We start from the raw sequence: 23473 nt of genomic DNA, 5'->3' as shown, positions 1-23473 counted from the left end.
AACCACAATTCAATGGACTATACACAAAGGAAAACTGGCCTTTGAATGAAAACATCTTTTAAAAACCAGGACAAGTGACTGGAAATGGATGCCATTCATCTCGCTCCCTCCAACCCTCTGATTTTTGAATACAAAATGAGTTTCTCCTGACTCTCCCTTTGCCCTGGCTGTGTAAAACCAGAAGGAGAGCATCAGTCCAGCATCCTCATCTCAAGCTTGATGAGTCCTCCAAATGGTGGGATTTATTGCTGCCATGCTTATATAAACCTAAGAAACGGAGAGCTTGACCAGTGAAGACAAAACTGCTTCAGGTTTATAACCAGCTAGTTCTGCTGAGATTGGTTTAAAAAAATCACACTCCTTCCCTAAGCAGGGATCAAACAATCCCAGCTCATTTTCCCCTTGGTTTAAGCTCATCTCTTCCCCATGTAGGCAATATTCAGACTGACACTGCTTTACATCACAGGGTGAAACTTTTGCAGTCTGATAAGATACCAGGTGGCTCCCTTGAGCACAGTGCCTCTCATAAATATTTGTACCAGCAACTGTAACAGCAAGAAGAGCAGCAAACTTCAGCTCATCAGGAATTCTTACTGATAGTTGAGTTCCCCGAGTATGTTTCCCTAAATAATATCTGCATTTCCAACACTGAATTGGCTTCCTTAAAGCCTTTGACAAGGGTAGGAATAGATAGCAAGGAACTGAATATTTGCATCAACTTTGACTAGCAATGAAGGTATTTCGTGTCTAGCATGCATTCTTTACAGAGGAACTGCCAGATGGCCATAAATGTAATTATTGCTGGAAAAAATGTCACAAATCAGTTGTACTACATCTCATCACAGCAGGACCATGAGGTCTGGTTACAGCCATGCCTTTCACTGGAAGCAGTGTGGACTCCCAGAGAAGTGGATTTTAACCTTATAGGGAACTGGCTATATCATTTCAGAGTCAAATTCCATGGCTCACATCATAAACCTGAATCAGTGCTGAGACTGACCTTTATTTATTGGAAGGATTTTTACATGCATTAGAGGCCAAGCCAAACATCATAAGATCATTTATTTCAATTACCTACTTTGGTGATCAAGACCTAGTCACACGGATGAGCCTTTAGAAGATAAGGCCTATGGATTGCAAGAAAAGGCTCCGCACATTTTGTGTTGCAGCCACCTACAACGAGCATTATTTAAAGCACTAATTCCTGTGCTTAGAATAGAAAATGCCAGAAATACCACGTGACTCCTGCCAACCGTGGACAACCAGCTTTCATTGGCACACCATACACAAGCTAGGACCTCAAGGGACTGTTTCTGTGACCAAATAGCTGTGGTATTGGGCTATCCGTGTATGTACTTCATGTTCACTTCTGTACTTCCAAAGATTGCAGTGCAACCGTTTTAGCTCTTTCCCTGCCTCATCTGTGACTTATATGGAAATGCCTCCCTGAACGTACACCTCCATTTCCGTGGCGTTAATGGAAACTGCATGACTTAATGCCCCCCATCATCTCTCACCTGAAAGTCTCAAACTTGTATTCATCTCACTACCTTTCAAGTTAAAAGGGCGGTCAATAGGATAAATTTACTTCAGAGCTACCTCTGCCTTTTTACATCTCCAGGTCAGTGCAGCCTGAGGATGAATCAGTGCTTTTAACATCGCAGCGCCCGTGAGCAGGGATGCAGGGGTGCTGGCCTGAGCTGCTGGTACCAGTGTCCATCCTAGACCACAGGCATCCAAGACCAGCAAAGCTTAAGCTAAGTGCTGCGCACTCCGGAGTTAATTTCATGGTCAAAGACAACAGGAACAGAAGGCAAACTTCTTCCTGAGGAGCCCAAACACAAGCTTAAAGGTTTCACTAAGAAAATGAAGCGCAAAGCCGTTTCCTTTTACCCCAGACTCCAGCAAGGTCTTGTGATCGGCTGGGCTCAGGTCTGAGCAGCACATCAAGTCTGCTTCAGGTGTGCATTTGCTTGCCATAGGTAAATCCCAGACCATATCCCCAGCACAGGTGCAGCAGGGCAGGGTAGAGCAAACAAGTGCCCAGTGCCCAGCAAGCTCACTGCTGCGGGGCAGGTTCTCCTCCCAGTCCAAAGGGAGACCACCACGCTTCGGTAGCACATCTATAAAACAAAAACAAGCTTGCTGAAGAACAGTTTGCCCGAAACTTCTTAATGGGTCTTCTGTAAGTGCTGCGTGGACCCAACAGTTCATGGGATATTGAATAAATTACATTAATTACTGGTTGATGATACATTTACATTTAGAAAATGCATTGTAGGAGCTCCAAGTGTTTTGCAGACTTGGATTAATCCAATTTTGCAAGATCTCTGTAAGAAAAATTATCTCCTCTCCACAAATGTAGTGCTACTGCCAATTCCAGGAATTCAAAAAACATAATTCAGGCCAAAAATACAATGATAGACTTAAAAAGGTCTTAATAGGGACAAGCACAGGAATTAATGTCTTTTTATTCACCTTCTGCTGTGTAACTCATAATGTTTCTTTATAGTTATGAAGATTAGACTTTTTTTGAACAAAAAGGAACTTCTCACATGTTCATAGAATTGGATAAGCTATCAAACAAAAATAAGACTTTTTCAACACAGTGTGCTCAGAAAATAAAAATATAACTTTGTCTGAACTTCCCATGTATTTTTCAAATGAATTAGTAAGCTATTTGGAACTACAGAGATATTTAGCTCCTGTTTTTAACTAACCTAAAGCATAAAGAGGTTGTTATTGGTCCAAGGACTTTGACTTGCATTTGTGAAACAGTAGCACTGGCAGTAAATTTTTATGAATGACTTTTCTGGGAAGTTAAACAGCACAATGAGCAGCTGATGTAGAAAGAGGAGCAATACATGTCCAATGCCTTTGATGTTTGTGCAACCTACTGTGACAAGATAACAGACAGGAGAGGTGGGATGAGGACAGAGTATTGCTCTCTGTAGTAGCTGGTTGAGGTTTTTTAATAAAACTTGAGGGGATTTTTTTGGTCCTTTGTTACCCAAAACATATTTAGCTACATTTCTATTTACTTTGGAAACATTTTATTTTTTAGTTCAGTCTTCAGATTTCTGCCTTTTATAGGTTTTTACTGAATTTCTCTTAGCCTTACTTAATCTATTTGCATCTTTTGGTTACAGTGCTGCATTATTCGTGCAGAAGTGTCTAATACTTTTTTAATTATTTCTCCTATTTAGAAACAGAAAAACTGGTGAGGAGGTGTGTCCAGGGAGGAATCCTTTCTAAAAACTGCAACAGTATTGACTAACTGTAAGATTACCTTTGTCAGGCGTTTTAATTCTTTTAATTCTCTCTTAAATGATAGTTTTACTTTACAATTCTTTTTTTTACTAACATTTGAATTTTCTTTACTTCAAAAATGCAAGTGAGGTTATTTTATAAATCCCCATTAAGACCCCTTTTGCTTCCATTAACATCTTAAGTCAAAAAGAAGGAAGGAAGCACAAGCTATTATGGTATTTGATATTCTGGTTATTTTTAAAAGTAGGCATGAGAAAAGTAGCACATTTTGACAATGGCATAACATTTCAGGTAAAAATAAAAGCTGGACTTGTGCATATATAGTTTGACTACAACAGGATTTTTACAGTTAATTCCTACAAAGTGCTAATTACTCTTAGAATTGGTAACTTCATGTCACTGCAAATTTTTACTGAATTAAATGTGGTGAGCGAAACAGAAGCAAACTTATTTTCCTTATTTTGTTCTTGTTCTTTATTTTTGGCTGCTTGTGGAATCCAGTTTTAAATATGCCCTATTTGCAGACTTTCTGTTATACTTTAAGAAAGAATGTCAGTTTTGATGGGTTTAGGTTTATTTTTCTTTGCTTCTAATATGTAGCTACTATAGAAGTTATGTGTGTATATTTTTATGTAGATATTTGCTAAGTTGCTTGCAGCAAGGAAAGCAGTTTGTTCATAACAAGTATTTGACATAACAGAAATGCTGCAAAGGACAACATAAAGAGAATGTTACATAAATGTTAAATAAGTTCCATTTAAATATCATGCCATTATTGTCTATTATAAATTATGAAGCTTTGGGTCACATAACATATAAATGCATGTTTGTTTGGTTTTTTACATCTTTACCTCTTATATGCTTAATATAAACAGTTTACTTTGTATCTTTAGCACAATTCCATGTATCTGTAGTAATGTTCTAAATTTCTCTTACTAATATTTGCCCAATCTAAAAAAAAATAAATACTTTTATCAGAGGTCTCACAGAAATATATTTTACATTGGGGATTTCTGTAGGTGATTTTTGCTTCTGTATTTAGACAACAGTGACCGTTGTGTGAGGATCTACACAAGATGCAGAGTATGAATGCAGCCAAGACTTGCTTTTACAGTGGCTTCCACTGATTGTTAAAAAGCTAGAGTTCAGTCGATCGCTGGGCAAGTTCTCTTGGCTGGTGCTCTGAAGCATGCACTATCTTTTTGTTGGAAGAGTATAGCTTTTGAAGAGGAGGAGCAAGGTTTCTAGATGCATGAAATAGAATTCAGTTCTGAGGACAAAAGCTGTGATGATCCTGTGTGCCCTCGGGAAGAGCATGCGGGACCAGCCATAGTGGTGACAAACAGGCACGGCTGTTGCCCCCAAGACCCAGCAGAGCTGAGCTGAGCGGGCAGCTGGCACGGAGCAAGCTTGCTCTGTCCTTCATTGCCTGCTGCTGTATCACCACTTCCACGTGGGATGCTGGCCCTGTGTGTTGCTACCGATTCAGATAACAGTTTGTCTCACTCCTGCCATTGCCCTGCTATCCTTACAGGCAGAAAAGAAGCTTTCTGGCTGGCTGTGTTATGGTTCCAAGCCACATCCAACTCCCGTTTACATGCACTTTAAAAGGGAAGACTTACAAGAGGAAGGCAAAAAAAAGGCAGAAAGAAAACGCAATGTTACCAAGGGCCTTAATTATATTGGCTTGGGAGAACTCAAAGCCAACAGGTCACTAGCTCACTCCATTTTTCTTTTCAAGCAGAAACTTGTACTTCTTGTATGCCCCACAAGGTCCTTGCTTGCTTGCCACTTTGACAGGGAGTCTGTAGTCACTACTTGCAACTTGCATACACCCTGTTTGCTGAGGGCATATGGACTGGGTCAGGCATGGGCTGGCGGGGGTCAGCTTCCAGCTGAGCCACTAGAGCCAAGGTGCTGTTGTCAGACCAGCTAGATGGTAGCCAGGCAGCTAGGCAGCACCTCTGGCTTCATGGTTTTTTGCTCATAACTTTTGATGTACATTCCTGCTGCAAAATAGCAAAGATCACAGCGGAGAGAGAAGCCTAATGAAGTGAGCAGCATCAGTGCTACTTACGCAGCCCAGGGTGGCAGGACCTCAGCAGGCAGAGCAGGGACGCAGCAGTATGTGGCCTTCCAGGGGATTTTCAGAGATGCTGTGCAGGGAGGCTTCTGCTATGCTAAAGTCCTTGCAGATCTGTGTGGGAGTCATATTAGAAAAAAAACTGTAGTTTTTTCTTATTGAGATTTAAAGAAGTTTCATTTTCTTTAGCTAGACTGTTATTAATGATAGACTTTAGTATACGTGTCAACACCTGACTATGGTCATCTATTTCTGTAAATGTGGTTAATAATTCTGTAACTGCTTTAAATACATATTGCGTGCAGAAAATAATGCGGTTTCTGAAGACAGGTGCAGTCTTTAATCTTGTGGTTCAAGGTCAAAATCTCAATTATATATCTTACTTAGATTTGCCTGCCATCAAACTAAACTCTTTAATTAGAGAGGGAAGAGTCTGCTGGTTTACTTGTACTGCAATAAACTTTGGCAAAGTCTTTGCCAAGGATAGCCAGAATTACTGCAGTAAATGCTCAGTGACAGAGCCTGCACAGTCTGAGGCTGCAGTTCTGCAGAAGGGTTTCCTCTACCATATAGCATCCATCAGCCTAGACTGTTGTAACCAAGATTTTCTGACTCTCACAGCAGGACCAAGAACGAGCATTTTTTCCCTCCAGGTTACTACTCTGGAAACCAGAACTGTCACTGGCAGCTTATATTTTAGCAGCCTTACAGCAGGTGCCACCCACCAGGGATGCAGATGTTCTGCACAGGCCCTGTGGTACTTGTAGCGAATCTTGCCTTCCAGAGCCAAGTATTTAAAACCTTTGGTAGCTCTAAAGCACTCTGGACATTTCTCTCTTCTATTTAAATAAAAGCACTCAATCACCATGCTGACAAAATACTGCAGGTAGGAACTGTTAAAGTAGTGGCCTTCAAATGTGGGGCTGGACCATGGGCAAGGTTTTCCTGGACTTTTCCCAGCTGGCAGGCCTATAAGTCCCCAGCTTCCTCATGGAAGAGCCCATGTTTCTTATCATCCTCTGTCCCCTGGGGAGCAGATGAACTGTGCTGCGCAAGGGAGCTGGCAGGGCTGAAGGTCCCTGCTGCTTCCCAAGGAGGAATTACCTCCCTAAAGGCAGCAGGCAGCACCGAGTCCTGCACAGGCATGCAAAATGGCAACTCTCAACCACCTGTGGTAGAAAAGGAGGCAGTACTGCTCTCAGCATGCAGGGAGCAAACCGAGAGAGGTGTTTGTTAAGTAGCCTGGCTACAATGGGATCTGAGGTCAAGGAAGGGATCAGGAATAAAAGGAAGATGTCATCCTTAACCCTGAGGTTGCTATAAGCTGAGGGAGGCCTCTTTCCAACCAAATTCTATGCATAAAATTACTTTTTCAGAGCAAATGTGAGTCAGCTAGTGGAACTACATGCTGTTGCATGGATTGTAGCCATTTTTAATGGCTTTTGGTAATCTGGAGTGGAAGTTATGGACGAGGTTGCCTGTACAACCTAAATGGAAAATTATACTTGCACAGAAATTTTATTTTTCTCCATCCAACATGCCTCCAGCTCTGAGCAGTTTAGAGAAAAGTCTGTGCTTAGTGTCAAGACAAGATCTTGTTTAGGTGTGTGCTGAACTGCAGAACACTTCCACGCCTCACCCATCAGAGATAAGGGCATACCTTAAAGAAAGTATCAGATGGTACCAGATGAAACCATGATGTATTTCTTTTTCATGTGGGAGAATGACATAACTTCTTACTCACAAACAAAACGGATCCTTTTCGGGCACTTAGTGCTTTCTTGATTCAATAAAACAGATGCTGTCTAATCCTCAAAACACCACTAGTGTGAGTAACATCAGCTGGACTACTTGCTTGAGCAAACATCTGCAAGGATAAACTGCAGGCATCCCTCTTCCTGCTCATTGTTTGATGCAATCCCAGGCGCTGGCAGGGCTGACAGAGCTGCCCTTTGCCAACTTGTCACTCTTTTCAGTTTTCTATATAAGGTTTTTATCTGCAGGAAGGTCTTGATCTGATAATCCTTATGAAGACAGGCTTTGTTGCACTCAAAATATATGAGTTGTATCCTGCAGCTAAACATATGTATTTAAATACCTAATCAGGACAAGAGCTGTGCATTACAAATTGAATGTTTTCAAAATAATGCATGAAAGATACACCAGCAAATGTGGGACATAATCAAGGAGGGTACTGAAAGCAAGAAATAAAAGGATGTTTTATCACTCTCTAAAACCCAGCATCTCAAGTAGTATGTTCTTCAGCCTCTGCCTCTCAGGTAAGAGAGCATTACCGACGGAACAGAAAAGGGCAACAAACACAGAGCAGCTGACTTAGAGGAAACACTAAAAGGTTTGGGACTTTTCAGTGTGGAAAGGAGAAGGCTGAGTGGGAAATGACAGTTTCAGTTTCACAAAGCTAGTGGAGAAAGTGAGTGAAAAACTGCTGTTCTTAAGGTCCCATAGGTGATATCCCTAAAAAGCCTCTCCTATTGCCACTTTGCCTCCCCTCTGAAGGGACAGTGCAGAGCTGGAAGAAGCACCGGTCCAAAGCAGTAGGGCATTTCTTCTCACTGGGTCCTTAGGTTCCTTTTTGATAATTCTCCAGGGGCAGTCTGAAGTCCATCAACCAAGGAATATCAATTTGCTTTGCCAAAAATACCAGAGGGTAGATTTCTGTATAGGTAAAGCACTTACCTGGGATGTGTGGAGCATGTTTATTCCATCACCTCTCTAACCTACAGGCTTATTTACTGCAAGCTCTTTCCACAATTTCAACAGCCTAAGGCAAGGGCCCTCAAACTTTTTAACCAGGGGGCCGGCGCGCGGATGCAGTGGCAGGCAGTCATCTGTGGCTGCTTGGTTTCCCCCCCCAACCCCCTGCGGGGGGGGGGGGTGGGCAGCGGGCATCTGTAAATACCAGGGGCCAGACTGAGGACCCTGGGGGGCCGTATGCGGCCCGCGGGCCGTAGTTTGAGAACCCCTGGCCTAAGGGGTACCTGGGACACAGACAGGAGCCCACCATGCTCCTGCCAAGGTGCTTTTGCATTTATTGATGGATTGTATCAATCCAGCTGCACTGGGCAGCTCCGTTCCCAGGGCTTCACCAGATGGGCACAACACCCCATCCACAGCACAGATGACAGGGGAGCTTCTCCAGTGGCAGCCCACATGCCAAAGGATTTTACACGTATCCTGATGGGGCTGGGTGGCTTCCAAGTACAACTGCTGGCAAATACCATGCCATGGGTGCTAAGGGAGCATCCCAGCCCCAGTGGCTTACTTCTGAATGGAGCAAGTCAAGGAGGAGCAAATGCAGTCATTCATCCCACAAGATGGCCTCAAGGGGAGGAGGAAAAATCTTAAAGCACAGAAGATTGAAAATATCGCTAAAAAACGATTAAAATGATATTATGGTGGCAAAGCTTGAGAACAGCCTACTAGGCATCAGTCAGTGATTCAACAGTAGTTACAGAGGAAGTACATCCTGAGCAGCTTCAGAGCAAATATGTGAACTGGAGAAAGACACACACTCATGAAAGCCACAGGTAGGCACAGAAATAGCATCCTGGCCATGTAAAAATTATTGAGGTCTGTTCTGAGTTCAGTGGAAGTTAAACTGTTAAGCAGTTCAGTGAAACCCATGCAGAGTCAGAGGAGAATGGGTGCAAAACTCAGCAGAGCTGGAGGTCCCTCCTCCAGAGGGGCTGTCTCTGTGCTCCCCCTCGCCTCTGCACAGGAGTGCTGCCTGCCCAGTACATGCTCAGCGCCTGCCCAGTACCTGCCCAGTGCCTGCCCAGCGTCTGCCCAGTGCTCCCCCCAGCTCCCCCGCTGCCCACCTTACCTCAGTCCAGTGGGGGCTGTGGGATCCTGGGATTCACCATACTCACCAAGAGAGCACTGTGAGCAGGGAAGAAATGCTAATCCTTGTATTTAGTATGTACAGATGCAGCAGTTGAAGTCAGACATCGTTCAGTGTATCCTTGTGACAGCCTGAATTTTCTAATTGAAAATTCCCACCTGCCTTCCTCCTGTTGGCCCAAAGAGCAGTCAGAGTTTGCCTCTGCGCAACCCATGTCTAACTGGAGGCTTTTGAGTACACACACACAGAGCATCTGCTTAGAAATGACTGCCACTTAGAAAATTTTTTGGATTTAAAATTCTCAGGCATAAGGATTTAAAATTACTCAGGCATAAATGTCAAAACTTGGGGGAATTGTGTTACACTAGTCATTTTCTTAGCAAATTATTAACCAGGCGATGAGACAGTGCTGGCACTGTAAAGCAACCATACAGGACTAGTGTGCTCTCACATGGGTGTGCTGTCCTCACTCTCTGGCAGCAGGGAACCTGTTGAGACAAAATTTGCTAAAATCACAAGTAATTAGTACACTAAAATTCAGTGCTTCTAGGCAAAAAGCTGCTACTTTGATGATCTTATCTGTGTTATCACAGAGGATAAATACAGAAATATTGCGGGCCCCTGTGTGAGGTGGTCACTGAGAAAGGAGGTCTGGCTTCCTGGGATGTCTGTAGGACATTTCTGGGGTAAGAGAACCTCAAGGAGGGGGTGAGTGGGGGGTTTTTCAGGCTTCACACTAACATCATACACTCCCCGGTCAGGGCAGATGCTGGGATTCGCCCTTCCTGCAGCTGCTGCTATCCAGAGTTGGGTCCCTACACCTGCAGGTCACTTGCCCACAGTCCTTTCTGGAAGCAATGGCAGGAGCAAGGCTTCTCCACAGCCTTTCTGGAGCATAGTGAAGAGCTTAAGATGGTGTTCCCTTTTTTAACTGAGGAGGCTACATTTACAGACCTAGAGGTCACTGCATATAAATCTCCCACAGAGCCCGCCACATTTAAAAGTGCTAGTGGAGTATACCCAGCAATGTGACATTTAGCATAATTTCAACACAAGAGGCCACATGTGCCTAGGGTGCTACAGCACATTTAGTGTTACAGGGGTCCTACAGGTGGACAAGCACCAAAGAAACCATGTTTTATCCTGCCCTGTCAGTCCTGTGCTACCCCACTGAACCAGAACTGACAAGGATTGCAGACAAGGTAGACAGTTCTTATTAAATACTATTTTGTGCATCTGGAAGCCGCAGCAGTTAAACACCAGCAGTGTGCTGAACACCACCACGGCCCTCCTAACTGGGCAACTGTCTCAGAAAAGAGACACTTTTTTCAGAGACCCTTTCTGAGACCCTCAGATTCACTAGTCGAGAGAAGAGAGTCAGCGGAGGACCAGCCCCACAGCCCTCCTGGCTTTCATCTCCCACGCTTGTGGGTCCCACACAGGAATGTTTTATGCAATATATTTAGCTCTACATTCTTCAGAGGTGTTGCAAGAAATAAGTTGCAGGGTTCAGTTTTGGAGATTCAAGAATTTATTCATCCAGGGATCTCTCTGGTAAAACACCATTAGTACTCCTTATCACCCCCTCACTTCCCTGGGTGCCATAGGTTCTCTTAAAAGCCTTTCCAGGAAGAAAAGAAGAGTCGTAGCCAATCATAGAGGCAATACTACACAGAAATCAACTGCTTCCTTCCTCGGCTGCAGCCCTCTGTAGATCACATTACCATCACCAGGACTGCTGCTGTCAGGAGTCTTTCCTCCCATTTATATCTGAACTGCAAACAGCCCGAGAGAGATAACTCTGGTCCATGGTCTTCAAAGCCTTCCAAGGGGCTGATGTTGAAAGGCTTGTATAGGTGAGGGTAAAATCCACAGTGCGTCCATCGATTTTATTGAAGATGTCTTTCTTCTGCTTCACTAAATTTTATCAATGCTTTTCTCAAATCTAAAAGCATGTAGCACCTTGCAAACCTAGATAGTGCCATCATAATGAAGAATTCCTTAGTGTAATTTTGCCCCAAAGCATAAGTAAACCTTTCTTCTTGCAGTTAATCTGTCATGATTAAATTAATTACAGCTGGAAAAGCCCCCTAATTCCTCTTGCTGATCTGATCTATCTTCTTAAAAAGAGCTTTTTATAACAGCTATTACACCATAACTGGTATTTTGTGTGTTCTTAGACTTTTTTTTCCACTATATTTATTTTATTTTATTTGGACTCCATGAGTTTGGCCATTTTGGCCTTGGTGCGCTCACTGCTGTGACTCACGTATTCCACAGCTCCTGCCAGATCTCTGGGACCGGCACTGTAATTATCGCATTAGGATCTGTCATTGTAGCCTGATTTAATAAATAGCCAGAGCAATGATTAGAATCACTGATTGATCCATTCCACAGTTTTGGACGCTCACATCAGAGATGAACAGAGGGATTGTGGATATTAAGGGTTTGAAATGTCAGCATTCCAGATTAAATTAGTATTAATTAGTCATTCCAGGTGCACTAGCTGTTATAAATAGTAAGTATTCCTGTATCTGATAATCTGGTCATGATCAGCTAAAGCTATGACTCAGATTCATCTCATAAGCTGCAGAAGAAAGCTCCGGTCCTTCCTCTGTGCCCAGCTCACTGGAGCCATGCACGGTACCTTTCAGGAGTGCAACTCAGGCATTGCAGTCCCAGGTGGACATTCAGTCCATAAGACCAGGCTAGACCAGGTCCAAAGCAAGAAAAGCCCTGAGACATGCAGAGTGTGGATGCTCAACACCAGCTCTTTCACTCCACATCCAGAGGTCAGACAGTAACATGCCCTGATGGTGTCTGAGCAAACTGAAGCAACAGCTCCTTTGAGGGCATGCTGCTGGTGGTGATTCTTCACCCCACAGCTTCCTCCTTGCTCTCTCTGGCAACTCAGGGCAAGCCAGGAGCCTGCAGGGAGGGCCAAGAGGGTCAGCAGGAGGTTGACTGGGACATGCAAGGTGGAAACAGCTCTTTAAATTGCTTTGGTCCAAAGGCAGTGCTGTGCTATTCAGAGGGACCAGCCCTGGTCCAGCAGCAGCTCCAGAGGACAGACTTGCTGTGACGTTTGCTCCCCATGGCTACGGGAAAGATGTGGTGATATAGCATGCTGTGCAAAACTACCACACAGCTCTCTGTGGCAGCTTCTGACAGCTCTGGGGAATGGGCTTTTTCTTTAAAAAATCATGTGTTCTAGAAAGAAATTTTGTTATCCTGGGAAGAAATGGAAGGAGATAAGTGAGGGCACAGAAACTTACTAGGTAACTCCAAATTTGATGCACCCAGTGAACATGTATGACTTTTACCCCTAAAGGCTGTATGATCAACAAATTCTTCGAAACTTGCTTAGCTTAGATTTGCTGGGTCCATAGCTTGGCTGAATAAAGAACAGACTAAGGAAATGTGCTGGCTGTGTTTGGCTATACATTCAGTTCTTAAAAATAATCTTAAAAATGTGTTTGGTTTGTGCAACTTTGTTTCCATTCTTGAATGAGGAAAAGGTTCTGAGTTTAAAAGTTCTGAAGACTGGTATCGGAGTGGGTATCGTTCTCTAGACTGCTCTGAGCCAACCTTAAGTTGCATGCCAACAACTTGAAAAACATTCATTCAAAATCCAGCCACAGGGATCTTGTCTGTGCTCTATTCAAAACATTGTTTTCTGTTCTTGCCAACAGTTTATTCTACATCAGGAATCCTCATCCAGGGAGATCTGAATACTGCAGTATTTTGGACAAACACTCAGCGAGCTCACCCCTTCTCAAAGCCTTTGGTGCGTGAAAGCTGCACAGCCCAAGACAGAAAGCCCAATTCTCATTTTATTGGTGTCCCGTTTTGTTGCCCTCATCACCAAGGAAGAGGACCTGCCAGGTGGGAGATTCGGCTTTTCTGAGCCATCTGTGGGCAAAATGCAATGACTGTTCCTCTGCCTTGAACTCTGCACCCACAGAAACCAGCATGGTCAGGAGGAAAATAACAGAGATATGTCCAACAGTAGCTGAGGATTAGGACACACCAGGCCAGCTACCGGCTTTCTGTCCCTGAATGTAGCATTTGACTTCTTTTAGTCTCCAAAATCGGGGTGACAGTACTTATCTAAATCTCTAAAGTGTTTTCAGGCTGAAGGCCAAATACTGTTTTTAGGAGTGATTCATTTTTTTCTCTGCTACCACAACCCCATTTGCTCATGAGGGATACTGTGCACTCGTAGCTTTGGGGCTCTGGGTGATTCTTGGTTTATAAACCTAGGTTGCTAAGTAGCCTGTGTTCAGAGATGTAAGGAATCCTCACTGTACTTTTCATGTAGCAATCTTGCCCAGCACCCAAAAGATTTTCTCAACTTGAAAAATTCTTAGGGATTTCCCACTGAGGCTCAAAGGCAGTCATATATTTTATTTATTTTATTACAAGGCATGTAAGTAAAAACTTGCATATCTGAAAAAAGATATTAGATAGAAAACAGTAATAAAATTAACATTATTCTTTTAAGAAACTTGGTAATAAATACATTTCCCCTCAACATTAAAATGCTTGTTATTTTGCGCAACAATAAATACTGCATAGCTCTGGCGTAGAGAAAGGCCAAGGCTGGATACGAGAAGTCCATGTGGTTTCTTAAAAAAGCTCAGGTGATTTATAAAGGTTTAGCATCCTGCACTTGATGCACTTTGATACAACTTGCACTTTAATTTTAATTTTACTATGATTTTTGAAGTCGCATAATAAGAAAATATGAGAGGAAAAATTATTTGATTATAAGAATTTTCCTTAAATATTTTCAAAGTAAGAGATGTGTAAACTCATTGAAACCAATCCTTGAAATAAAATAAAATAAAAAAACCACCATCAAAAACAAAACAAGAAAAACAACCAAGTGTCTTGGTGGCTATTCTACCAAAATGCAGGTTTTTCAGCTGTGAGTGCTCAAGCGTGACCAGCCAACTGGCAAAGGACCGATCCCCAGTCAGTTCCTCAATTCTTTACACAGTTTTAAAAAAGAAATAATAATATAAAGGAGAAAGAGTAAAGAGTGTAGTATTCACTTCCCAAGTCATGACAGTTCAAGATTCTTACATTATTACCCAAAGGTGAGAGGGTAAAGAACAGGTATATTCCAGAACGCTTCCCAGCATAACTTTGGGTCGTTCTGGTCTATACTTTTCTTTTAAAACTACTGACAAAAAAAAAAAAAAAAAAAAAAAAAGGAAGAGAGATATTTCCATGCACTGTGCTGTTCTTATGCCAGCACGTATCACCACAATCACGACTGTGAACCTAAGTCACTTTGATAGCCCAATCTAATATAGATTGATTGATTGTCCCACGACATAGTTAGATCATGTCCACAAAATGCCACAAGCTTTGGCAGAGTCCAGCGTTCTTAAAGTACCGATAGGTCATGGCAAGACTTGGATTTGAGTTTGAAGGCCATGTTCTTGTTGTTCTTGGCAACTATTTTGCCCCAAAACCGCCTGGCTTTCTTGGGGATGCTCTCTCTCCGTTTCTGGTACGCCAGCCGCTTCTCGTTCTTTTCCTTGCTGTCCCTCCGGAGTCGGACTTGCCGCACGATGCCTTCAAACAGCTCTTTCACATTGTGCTGCACAGCTGCCGAGGTCTCGATGAACTTGCAGTCAAACACGACAGCGCAGGCTCGTCCCTCTGCAAAATTGCAAGGTGGATATGTCAATGAGGCATCACAAGCCAGGGGGAGGCAAAGAGGCCGCCGGCTGCCGTGTGCGGGGAGCCAGCGTCACCGGGGGAATTCCTCCAGCCTAATATAGGCACAGATAAGTCTTTAATCACTTGATGCTGCCCACTAACCCGTGATTCATCTGCTCTGTGTCACACTGCCTTCCCAGCGAGGGGGGGGTCAATCCCCTCCTGGAAAAGCCCAGCCCTCGCTGTCGGCTGTGAAGGGAGCTGGGGCTGACCAACTTGAGCCAAGACACTGAAGGCTGACAATTCAGTGGTGACTCAAAAACACCTCGTCATCTCATGGGCAGACTCCCTCAAGTTGCATTAAAGGGTGGTGACAGCACCCTCCACGCTCACAGCACAGCACAGGAGACAGCGCCTGGTCCTCCCCCACGGGAGGTCATGGGTGTAAACCAGGGTCTTGGGGCAGTAGCAGCTTTGGTGTGAACAGACACATGTACAAAACTCTTAAATAAAGGCAGAACTTTGTCTGTAGCTTTAGAGGTACATCTGAAATCATAGTTCTGGTGCTTAATTACGTGAGCCTAGACTAAACCTGACAGCTGTCTTTCACACACAAGGCAATTTATTCTATCTTCTGACTTGCTGTGAAGTCATTTCCAGGATGACTAAAGTGACATGAATGCGCCTGCCGTCTTTCAAAACAATTTTTCAGGTGGGGCGGAGAGGAATGAGAAGGCAAATAGGCGTCCCTGGGCTCCTGATGAGCTCACCAGTTCAAACTCTTCACTTGGGACAACTGTACCAGGAGCCAGAGGAACTGTGCACACCTCCAGTGAAAAAAAGGTGTCTAGCTCAGCTGGAAAATAAAGGAGTAGAACAGAGAGAGAAGAAAACACCGAGCAGAGGAACCCATATTTCTGATGGACCAAGATGAGATCATCTAATGTATCACTGTGTATTATGTTGTGTCACCTAAGCCTCAGGGAAGACTCTCCAAGAAGAGATATTACTGACTGCAGACACTGAGAGCCAGCAGCAGCTTGCCCGGCAGTCTCCCCATTCCTGTGCACGGGCTCAGCGGTTATTCATTCGCGTGCAGCAGAAGGAGGGCCGGTTTAGCATCCCAAACCAAGGCAGCAAGGAGACCTCTCCTGAAAGGCTGCACAGTCCCTGCCCAGACTAGCAGAGCAAAGGATGAGAGGGAATTTTAATTTCTCAGGGAGGACAGAGAACTGGTTATAAAAAAGGCATAATCTTTGGCAGCAGAATAAAGGAGGTTGAACTTGTTATGCATAAACATATATTGGAAATCCAAAGAGTTTTCAGTTACCAGAGAAATCACATACTGCAGTGTCTTACACTAAGAGCTGGAAGGGAAGAAATTTAAGCTGCTTTTATGGCAGTACTTAATAAATTTAGGAAAGAGATTATCTGACACGTAACAGCATTGCCAAGGGAGGCTTAAGGACCTGGCAGACCCCTCCCAGTCCTCTGCCCTCTGTTCCAGTCCTCCGTTGTTTTATTGCTCTTTTATTGCCCAGTCCTGATCACAGCGTACTCCCTCAGCCAGAGCTCTGCAGTTTGTTCCAAAGCTACTAGATGACTCGACGTTTATGTTGGGTTTGTGCTTATCATTTTCCTTACCTGCCACTGAAACTTCACGGCACCTGACAAGGTCGCTTTTGTTGCCAACCAAAATAATGGGGATATCTTCTTTCTGGCGTGCCCTGCGGAGCTGTATTCTGAGTTCGGAGGCCTTCTCAAAGCTTGCTCGGTCTGTGATGGAGTAGACAATCAAATATGCGTCTCCCACTTGCATGCAGTGGTCTCGAATCCATTCTCCTTCACGCTGTTCAGATGATATGGTCAGACATCGTTATGCCCAGAGCAGATTGTGCTCATGTCCAATACATTCAATCCAAATACATTCCTGCTGTAACTGTAACGGGTATGGTTTGAATCACAGTTATACTAAAAGCAATTCCAATGTGGTGATGGTATGAATACTTCACCACAAAGGAGGGCAAAACTCACCCCAAATAATTAATTGTGCTGGCTTTAAACTGGAATGAACATCGTCTGGAAAACGGCTTGAATGTCTTGTTTTATCATTAAAAAAATAAAGAAGGCTTGCGCTTCTCAGGCTTACACTGCAGAGACAGCCTTTAGGCATGTTTGGCTTGGTGCGGGGCTGGGGTTAATCCTGTTTTTTCCCTGATGTTGAAATAAGGAAAACACCTACTTTCTTTCCCCAAAGATACCTACTTTTGATATTAGCAGTCATTCATAAGCACTTTTCTTTTGGCATTTGACTAGAACAAATTAAAGTACCTTATTATCCCACATGTCCAGCAGTATAATGGTTGCACTTTCGCCATCCACCATCAGGGTTCTTTCATATGTGTCTTCTGGAAAGAAAAGCAGAAAGGTAGATAAGGTTGGTAGTATATGAACTTGTGGCGTCATGTACGTTACAAAAAAACCAGCAGTTGAATATGTATAATTTGTTCACAGTTAAAGTTATTGAGCCAGATTTTATGCTGGCTCACATTCAGTTCTTTCCTCATTTCCATCAGCACATGACCTGCCCTCTGTTCATTACTGGTTGTCTTACTTTCCATGATAGATGAAGGAGGCTGAAAGATCAGGAAACGAAATGTTCATTACTTTGGCTGATATTCTCTTCATCTGATGTGGGAGAGAGAAAATAGAACCAGTGGAAGAAATAACCAAAGGCTGAACATTTGCCCCATGGGAGCAGCAGAGTCCAGCGAGGCTGAGTAATGGAAAATATTTGCTTTCACTTTAGCAGGGACAGTTTACGGGTGAACAGTCACTGCTGCTGAGAGCAATACAGCTAACAGCCTACCCAGCAATGATGACAGGGGGTTGTGAGACAAAAGCTGTTGAGTTTCAGAGAGAGAGACTTCTGCTGTGTCCTAGTTCTCTCCCATTTCACAGTTTTCCACATTACCTTTGATGTCAAAAAACAAAAGAATCAACACACCACAGAAGTTCAGTTATTTTGGACCGAGGCCACAAAAATGCATACCTAGGTTATAAATGCCATGTGACAAAATTCTGCTTGGATCAGGGGGGCTGTTCCCACTCACAGTTTCAATCAACTCTTGCTCTGATATCTCGCTCTGGCTTCTGCTTCAGATACTAATCTTCCTTCTTTTCCCCAAACCTGGGGACATTTGGGTGAGCGGTAAGGGGTTTGGACCCATCTCTAGTCTTGCATTGCTGGTCAGCGAAAAATGCCAGGCTGAGGGCTTCTGAGCGTACCACCCCTCTCACTGCAGTGTTTAAGGGGTCTGTCCCAACCACGTTTGTAGACAGGACCGTGTCTCAACCCTTGCCTCATAAAACTTCTGCTGGGCATTAATGGGGTGAACTTTCCCCTGAGTTATAACCAGACCCTTTCCTCGAAGCCAGGAATCATGCTACACCCATGCAAAAGATATTGAGCCAAACTATGATTATGAGCCAAAAACATTGCACATTTAAAATAAAATCAAAACAAGCCCAGGCTTGATGCAGCTTAAAGTGGGAAGATTAAAAAGCCAGAGCTAATCAATAGGAGCAGTTTCCCTTGCAGGCCCAATAGCATGACATTTGTGTCCATGAGTTAGCTTAATCTTACAGTCAATAGCAAAGCCTGTCTGTAAAAGCAGCTGCCCTCCCTCTGTGATTTGGCCACCATGAAACCGTCCTCTCTTGTAATAAAGTTTCCAGTTTGCAAGTTGGAGTTTGGAGACTAGTTTCTTCAACTGATCAAGCATCTGCATGAGAACAAGCTCCACACAGACCAGAGGACAACATCCAGAGGACTCCTCCACTCTGTTACGCATGGAGAGGCTACAAATCACTCTCCTTAAAAATATTATGTCCAAATGGTCATATTCAGCACTGATTTGCACCTTAGTCAATCCTAAGGAACCTCCATAGACTATAAAACACACTGAAAGTGAGAAATTAGTTCATTTCATGCTTATTTCAAAACTGGGACTAAAAAAGGAGATATACAACAATAGCAAGTTTTCCAATACCTCAGCAGAGCTGGTCTTGAAAATCTGTCCCTCCTACACTCTGGGCAATATTTCTGGAAGTGCAAAGGAAAGAGGAACCCATACAGCTGCGCATGGAAAAGAAAACTGTCTGACGGACGCGCAAAGCAAATCAGCTGCACTTTTGACTGTTTGCTCAAGGGTCCTACTCTAGTTAGCTTGTGTAGCACTAGTAAAACTTTTATCAGAGATAGTCCAGGCCAAGGAGCTGGTAGTATTATGGGAAGAGCTAGTGGTAGAAGCCGAAGACAAAGCACACCTGGATAACTGATTCAGAGTGACTGCACCATGGGGAACTTCAGATTCCCCAAAGGCACAAAGATCTCCGCCCCGAGTCTGACAGCAAGCAAGGAAAATATGGGTCCAACCTTCCTGATGTTGGCTGTATTAAATCCTGGTCAAAATGTCTCCTAACTGGAGAGTTAAAGACACAAAAGGTTGTCCTGCCTGTGTTCTACTGAGGGTTGGAACAGAAGCCCAGAAACTCTCTGTGCTAGCGCTGGCCCCATCGCACCAAGGGAGAGCAGGCAGGAGAGGGGAGAGATACGGGAGAGATGAGGACAGTCCTGCACAGTGACGAGCAAAACCAGCTTGTAAACTGCTTGTCCTCCGACAGGGACAGTGTCTGCCTCCTTAGGACCACAGCAGCTTTCTGTTGCAGCACCACCCTTCCACATCAACATCTTGCACACAGTATAGCTCAGCGCTTGGTGCCACAGCTTCACCTTCTGCATGATCTGATCTTTGGGATTAAAGGATGCTTTGCAATTCCAAACAAAGTAGAGGAAGATAGCAAGGGGGAAGCATCAAAGAAAACCCTACAGCTTGTGCCTTTTCCCCCTGTTTGGGCAATAGAAATTTTCCTATACTGCTGAAGGACCTTTATCTGGTTTTCCCCTGGGGGAACCCATGCTGTGCAAGTAACATGAAATGAGGAGGAAATATATTTTACTTAAACTCCACACAGCCTACGCTGAGGCAATGTGTTTATACAGAAAAGCTGAGATGCCTTCTAATGTTAAATACTTTGGAGGTGACTGAAGGACTTGGCAGTGGCTTTTCTATTTTTCTTTATATACTGTTTCTAAGCCTTTTATTCTTGTAGACCATGAGGACCTTTAGTTGTTTTCTCTCCCCCATAGAAAGCTGGAGTCAGCAGCATGGAGCCAGCAGTGACACAAATGTTGGACCAGCATGAAAGCTGAACCAGCCGCTTGTGTAGCATTATCACAGGCAGGAATGAGGCAGCTTCCAACAGGTATTTTGGAATGAAATAGCATGGGAATCTGAATTGTTCTCTCTCAGAAGCTTTCAGTCATTGTGGTAAGTAGCTTACTCATTTTGCTTTTTTGTTTTCTTTAGAGAGATGCATGAGTTGAATCAGTTTTGATGATCAGATCCAAATGTTTGTTAGCTCAGTTTCTGACTAAATGGTCTTTCTGTTTTTCTGTGCCAATTACTACTGGCAGAGCTGATTGCAAACACACACAAACACTCTGGGACATAACGACCTACCTCCCAGCACCTCACAGTCGCTGTCAATACTGTCATGCACCCCTGCAAAGATGTTGGCTAGCGAGGACTTGCCTACACCGTGCTCCCCGATCAGCACCACCCGGTAGCAATTGCTGCCAGACTCAGAGGAGATGACAGAGTCAGATGACTCTGAGGACCAGCTCCTTCTGTAATATTCATCGGGATTGATGGTGTATCGCTTCTGCGGGTTGTACTCATTGGAGTCTTTCTGGACCAGCAGATTCTTCCCATCAGCAGGGATGCTCCATCGCTGCTGCTGCTGCTGCAGGCTGCTGTTGTGGGTGCGACGCATGGTAACGTTGTTAAGGGTCATTTTTTACCCCTAGTGAGAAACAGGGAAATCATAAGTGTTACCCATAAAACATTTAGAAATGCATTAACGCTCTCTTATTAACTTCAAGGCAGCACATCCTGCTTTTCTATAGGGATCTAGTATACAACAAAAGAAAAATTAAACTTTCTGCACTTTTGTAGTTGCTGGTACACGACATAGTGAGTCAGAGGCTGTTTCCTCAGGATCATACCACCCTCATGTGCTAAGTTCTATCATTGTTTAGCCTTTACAAGCTCATGGCTGTGCTAGGTGTAGCTCAGCCCTGGAAAGGGCGAGGCATTGCTGTGTTCTGTGTCCCAGGAGGAGAAGGAAGGGGCAGCATTCACCAGAGCTGTCCTACACAAGAGCTAGACCCCTGCTGAAGGGCACCCTACAGTACAGGCAGCACCTACAGATACGGCTCCGCATCCTTTGTGCATAACGGGGGGCAAACAGAGGCACTGGTCCGAGTTGCCTCGGACTCCCAATGCAGCTGGACGTACAGCATCTTTCACATTGTGCAGGTTCTAGCTGCTTTAGGAGGCAGCAATGGGAGAAAAAGCTCATAAATTCACAGGTATTAAATCATTAACTTCATTTACTGCACAATCAGCTAGATAGGTTCACTCTTCTTATCTAAACATGGCTCTTAACTACCTTTCACTCAGCAAACTCTATTTTGCCTTGCTTGGAGGCAGAGGACAGTGATGTCATTCTCACGAGCCAACAGCTACCATTTTTAGGAAAGTTACTTTGATGCATTCCACTTCCCAAAGTGACAGTTATTTAGACATTTTGCTTTTCGCCTTCTATCTGATGTTTCTCGGCTCTCTTCTCCTTATTAGTAAATAGGATAATTGTCCGTAACATGCACCTGACCTCTTTGAAACCTGAATAATAGGTGGTGAATGAAAAAGAGTACAGCAAAGCACGAAAACAACACAAATTATTATTCCTCTTCACACAAAACAGAAAACTTCTGTGAATAAATGCACAGCAGGACATGGGACGAATACACAGAAAAAGCACACCCTGTCTGAACTTACTTCCACATACGCAACGTTTTCTCTGCGATGTGCAGCACTTAGGGGCAAAACAAGATCCTTTGCATGTTCCTAGTCACAGTAACGTTGTCAGTAAGAAATATATCTAAATTAGAAATTGCAAACCAAGCAAAGGCGGCTTCAAAAACAAAATGAAATATTTACTGCGGTGGATTTTTTTCCTTGCAGTTACCCCACTGAAAAGACCAGATGAGAAAAAACAGCTCCGGTTCAAACAACAGCGCCTAACTCACAACCTGCAACTAACAGTCACTCACTAAACCGTCAGAAACATGAACATGTTACAAATTCACCCCTAACACGTTTTCATCCTTCATTAAACAAAGCCAGACGAGTCCCTGTCACACACTACATTCCGAGTTCAAACTAGTTTTGATTCCCTGGGTTGCATTTAGCCGCCTGAGTCTCTAGCACCAACAGTAACAGCCTGTGTCCGAACCAGCGCTGCCTTACTTCTGCCAGGCTCCTCCGAGCAGCGGGGTCCCTCGCTGGCACGACCCTTCTCCCTCAGCGGGCTGCAGCACACTCAGCTGCTCTGCTGAAGTAAATCCTCTCCTGCTTTGGGGCTGCCTCTTTAATTCTTTCTCGGCAAACCTGGTTTATATTAAGCCCATCTGATCAGAGACAGGGCTTTTCCGTGACGTGGTTGGCCTTTCCATACAACAGCCAGCCCCCAGCTGGGAGGAAGCAGACATGCAGAAGAGCAAAAAGTTGCAAACAATCTCAAAAGACTTACTCAAAATCATATGATTGTCTTAATATTGCCAGTAAAATAAACACATTTGGTTGTTGCATGATGAAAACAGGAAAGCGAAAAAACCCCAGAATAATAGATGCCATTTCACCCCACTCTGTTTTTCATTCAAATGTTATCAAAACTAATGCTGATTAAAAAATGAAATGTTTCATTAATGCATAAATTGCTGTAAATTTATTACGTTCTCTGTCTGCAAAATACACTTAACCTCCTGCTGGGCAAAGCGTTTGTCTGGAATAAAATATCTGAATATTATTTTGGAATTATCTTAAAAGTAGGAATATTATTCTGTTTTGTTTTGTTTTTTTTTTTAAAAAAAAGCTCTAATATTTACAATCCTATTTTTCTCTGTCAGCCTCCAAGTGACTCCAAAGTGACCCAGTTTCCTGAACTGCATAATGAGCTCTCACTTCTGCTGCAACCCTTTACTAGCAAGGGCTTGAAAAAACATCCAGCTACAAATTCAGTGCTACTGCAGCTGGATGGTGGCAAAGATGCGTCAGAACACACCAAGTCTGCATAAAGTCAGAGTAGCACAGAGCTGATACTGTCCACAGGATCAGATACATAGTGTACCTGCCACAAACCCAAAGTCTGCTCCTTAAATTTGTATAGTTTCATAGCTCATTGAGAAAAGAAATTTTGCCAGAAGGAAAAATATATTAAAAACTGTAATGTGTGCCACTAGGTGACACTTCTAACAACATATGCAAAATACTTCTTGATTAACAAATGAAGAGTAATAAACTTATACAGAACTACTCAGTAGGGGTACCACAACTTATATAAAAGTATATAGAAACTCTATAGTTAGCTTTCAATTATCCAGACTCTGGATTAACTAT

At 43.6% G+C, this 23473-nt stretch overlaps 2 protein-coding genes across 2 annotated transcripts in view; both read right to left on the bottom strand.

Annotated features, from left to right (window-relative positions):
* The window catches only part of CDH17 (cadherin 17), a 41620-nt gene extending 36165 nt beyond the window's left edge, over nt 1–5455 (bottom strand). Inside the window, exon 1 of the mRNA XM_037382290.1 lies at nt 5348–5455. The gene's annotated coding sequence lies outside the window, so the exon portion shown is untranslated. The remainder of the gene's footprint in view (nt 1–5347) is intronic.
* Nucleotides 5456–13619: 8164 nt separating this feature from the next.
* On the bottom strand, nt 13620–22459 carry GEM (GTP binding protein overexpressed in skeletal muscle). Its single transcript, XM_037381925.1, has 5 exons — nt 22325–22459; nt 20474–20816; nt 17220–17296; nt 16533–16737; nt 13620–14888 (listed from the first exon to the last, which is right to left on the bottom strand). The coding sequence occupies exons 2-5, from the start codon at nt 20805–20807 to the stop codon at nt 14611–14613; spliced, it is 894 nt and encodes a 297-aa protein (XP_037237822.1). The 5' UTR covers nt 20808–20816; nt 22325–22459; the 3' UTR covers nt 13620–14610.
* Between the last annotated feature and the right edge of the window lie 1014 nt (nt 22460–23473).

The sequence above is a fragment of the Falco rusticolus genome, chromosome 3 (genome assembly GCF_015220075.1).
Source record: "Falco rusticolus isolate bFalRus1 chromosome 3, bFalRus1.pri, whole genome shotgun sequence".
NCBI classification, from domain to species: Eukaryota; Metazoa; Chordata; class Aves; order Falconiformes; family Falconidae; genus Falco; species Falco rusticolus.
The sequence above is the reverse complement of the archived record's forward strand: the minus strand, read 5'-3'. Positions and strand labels throughout refer to the sequence as shown.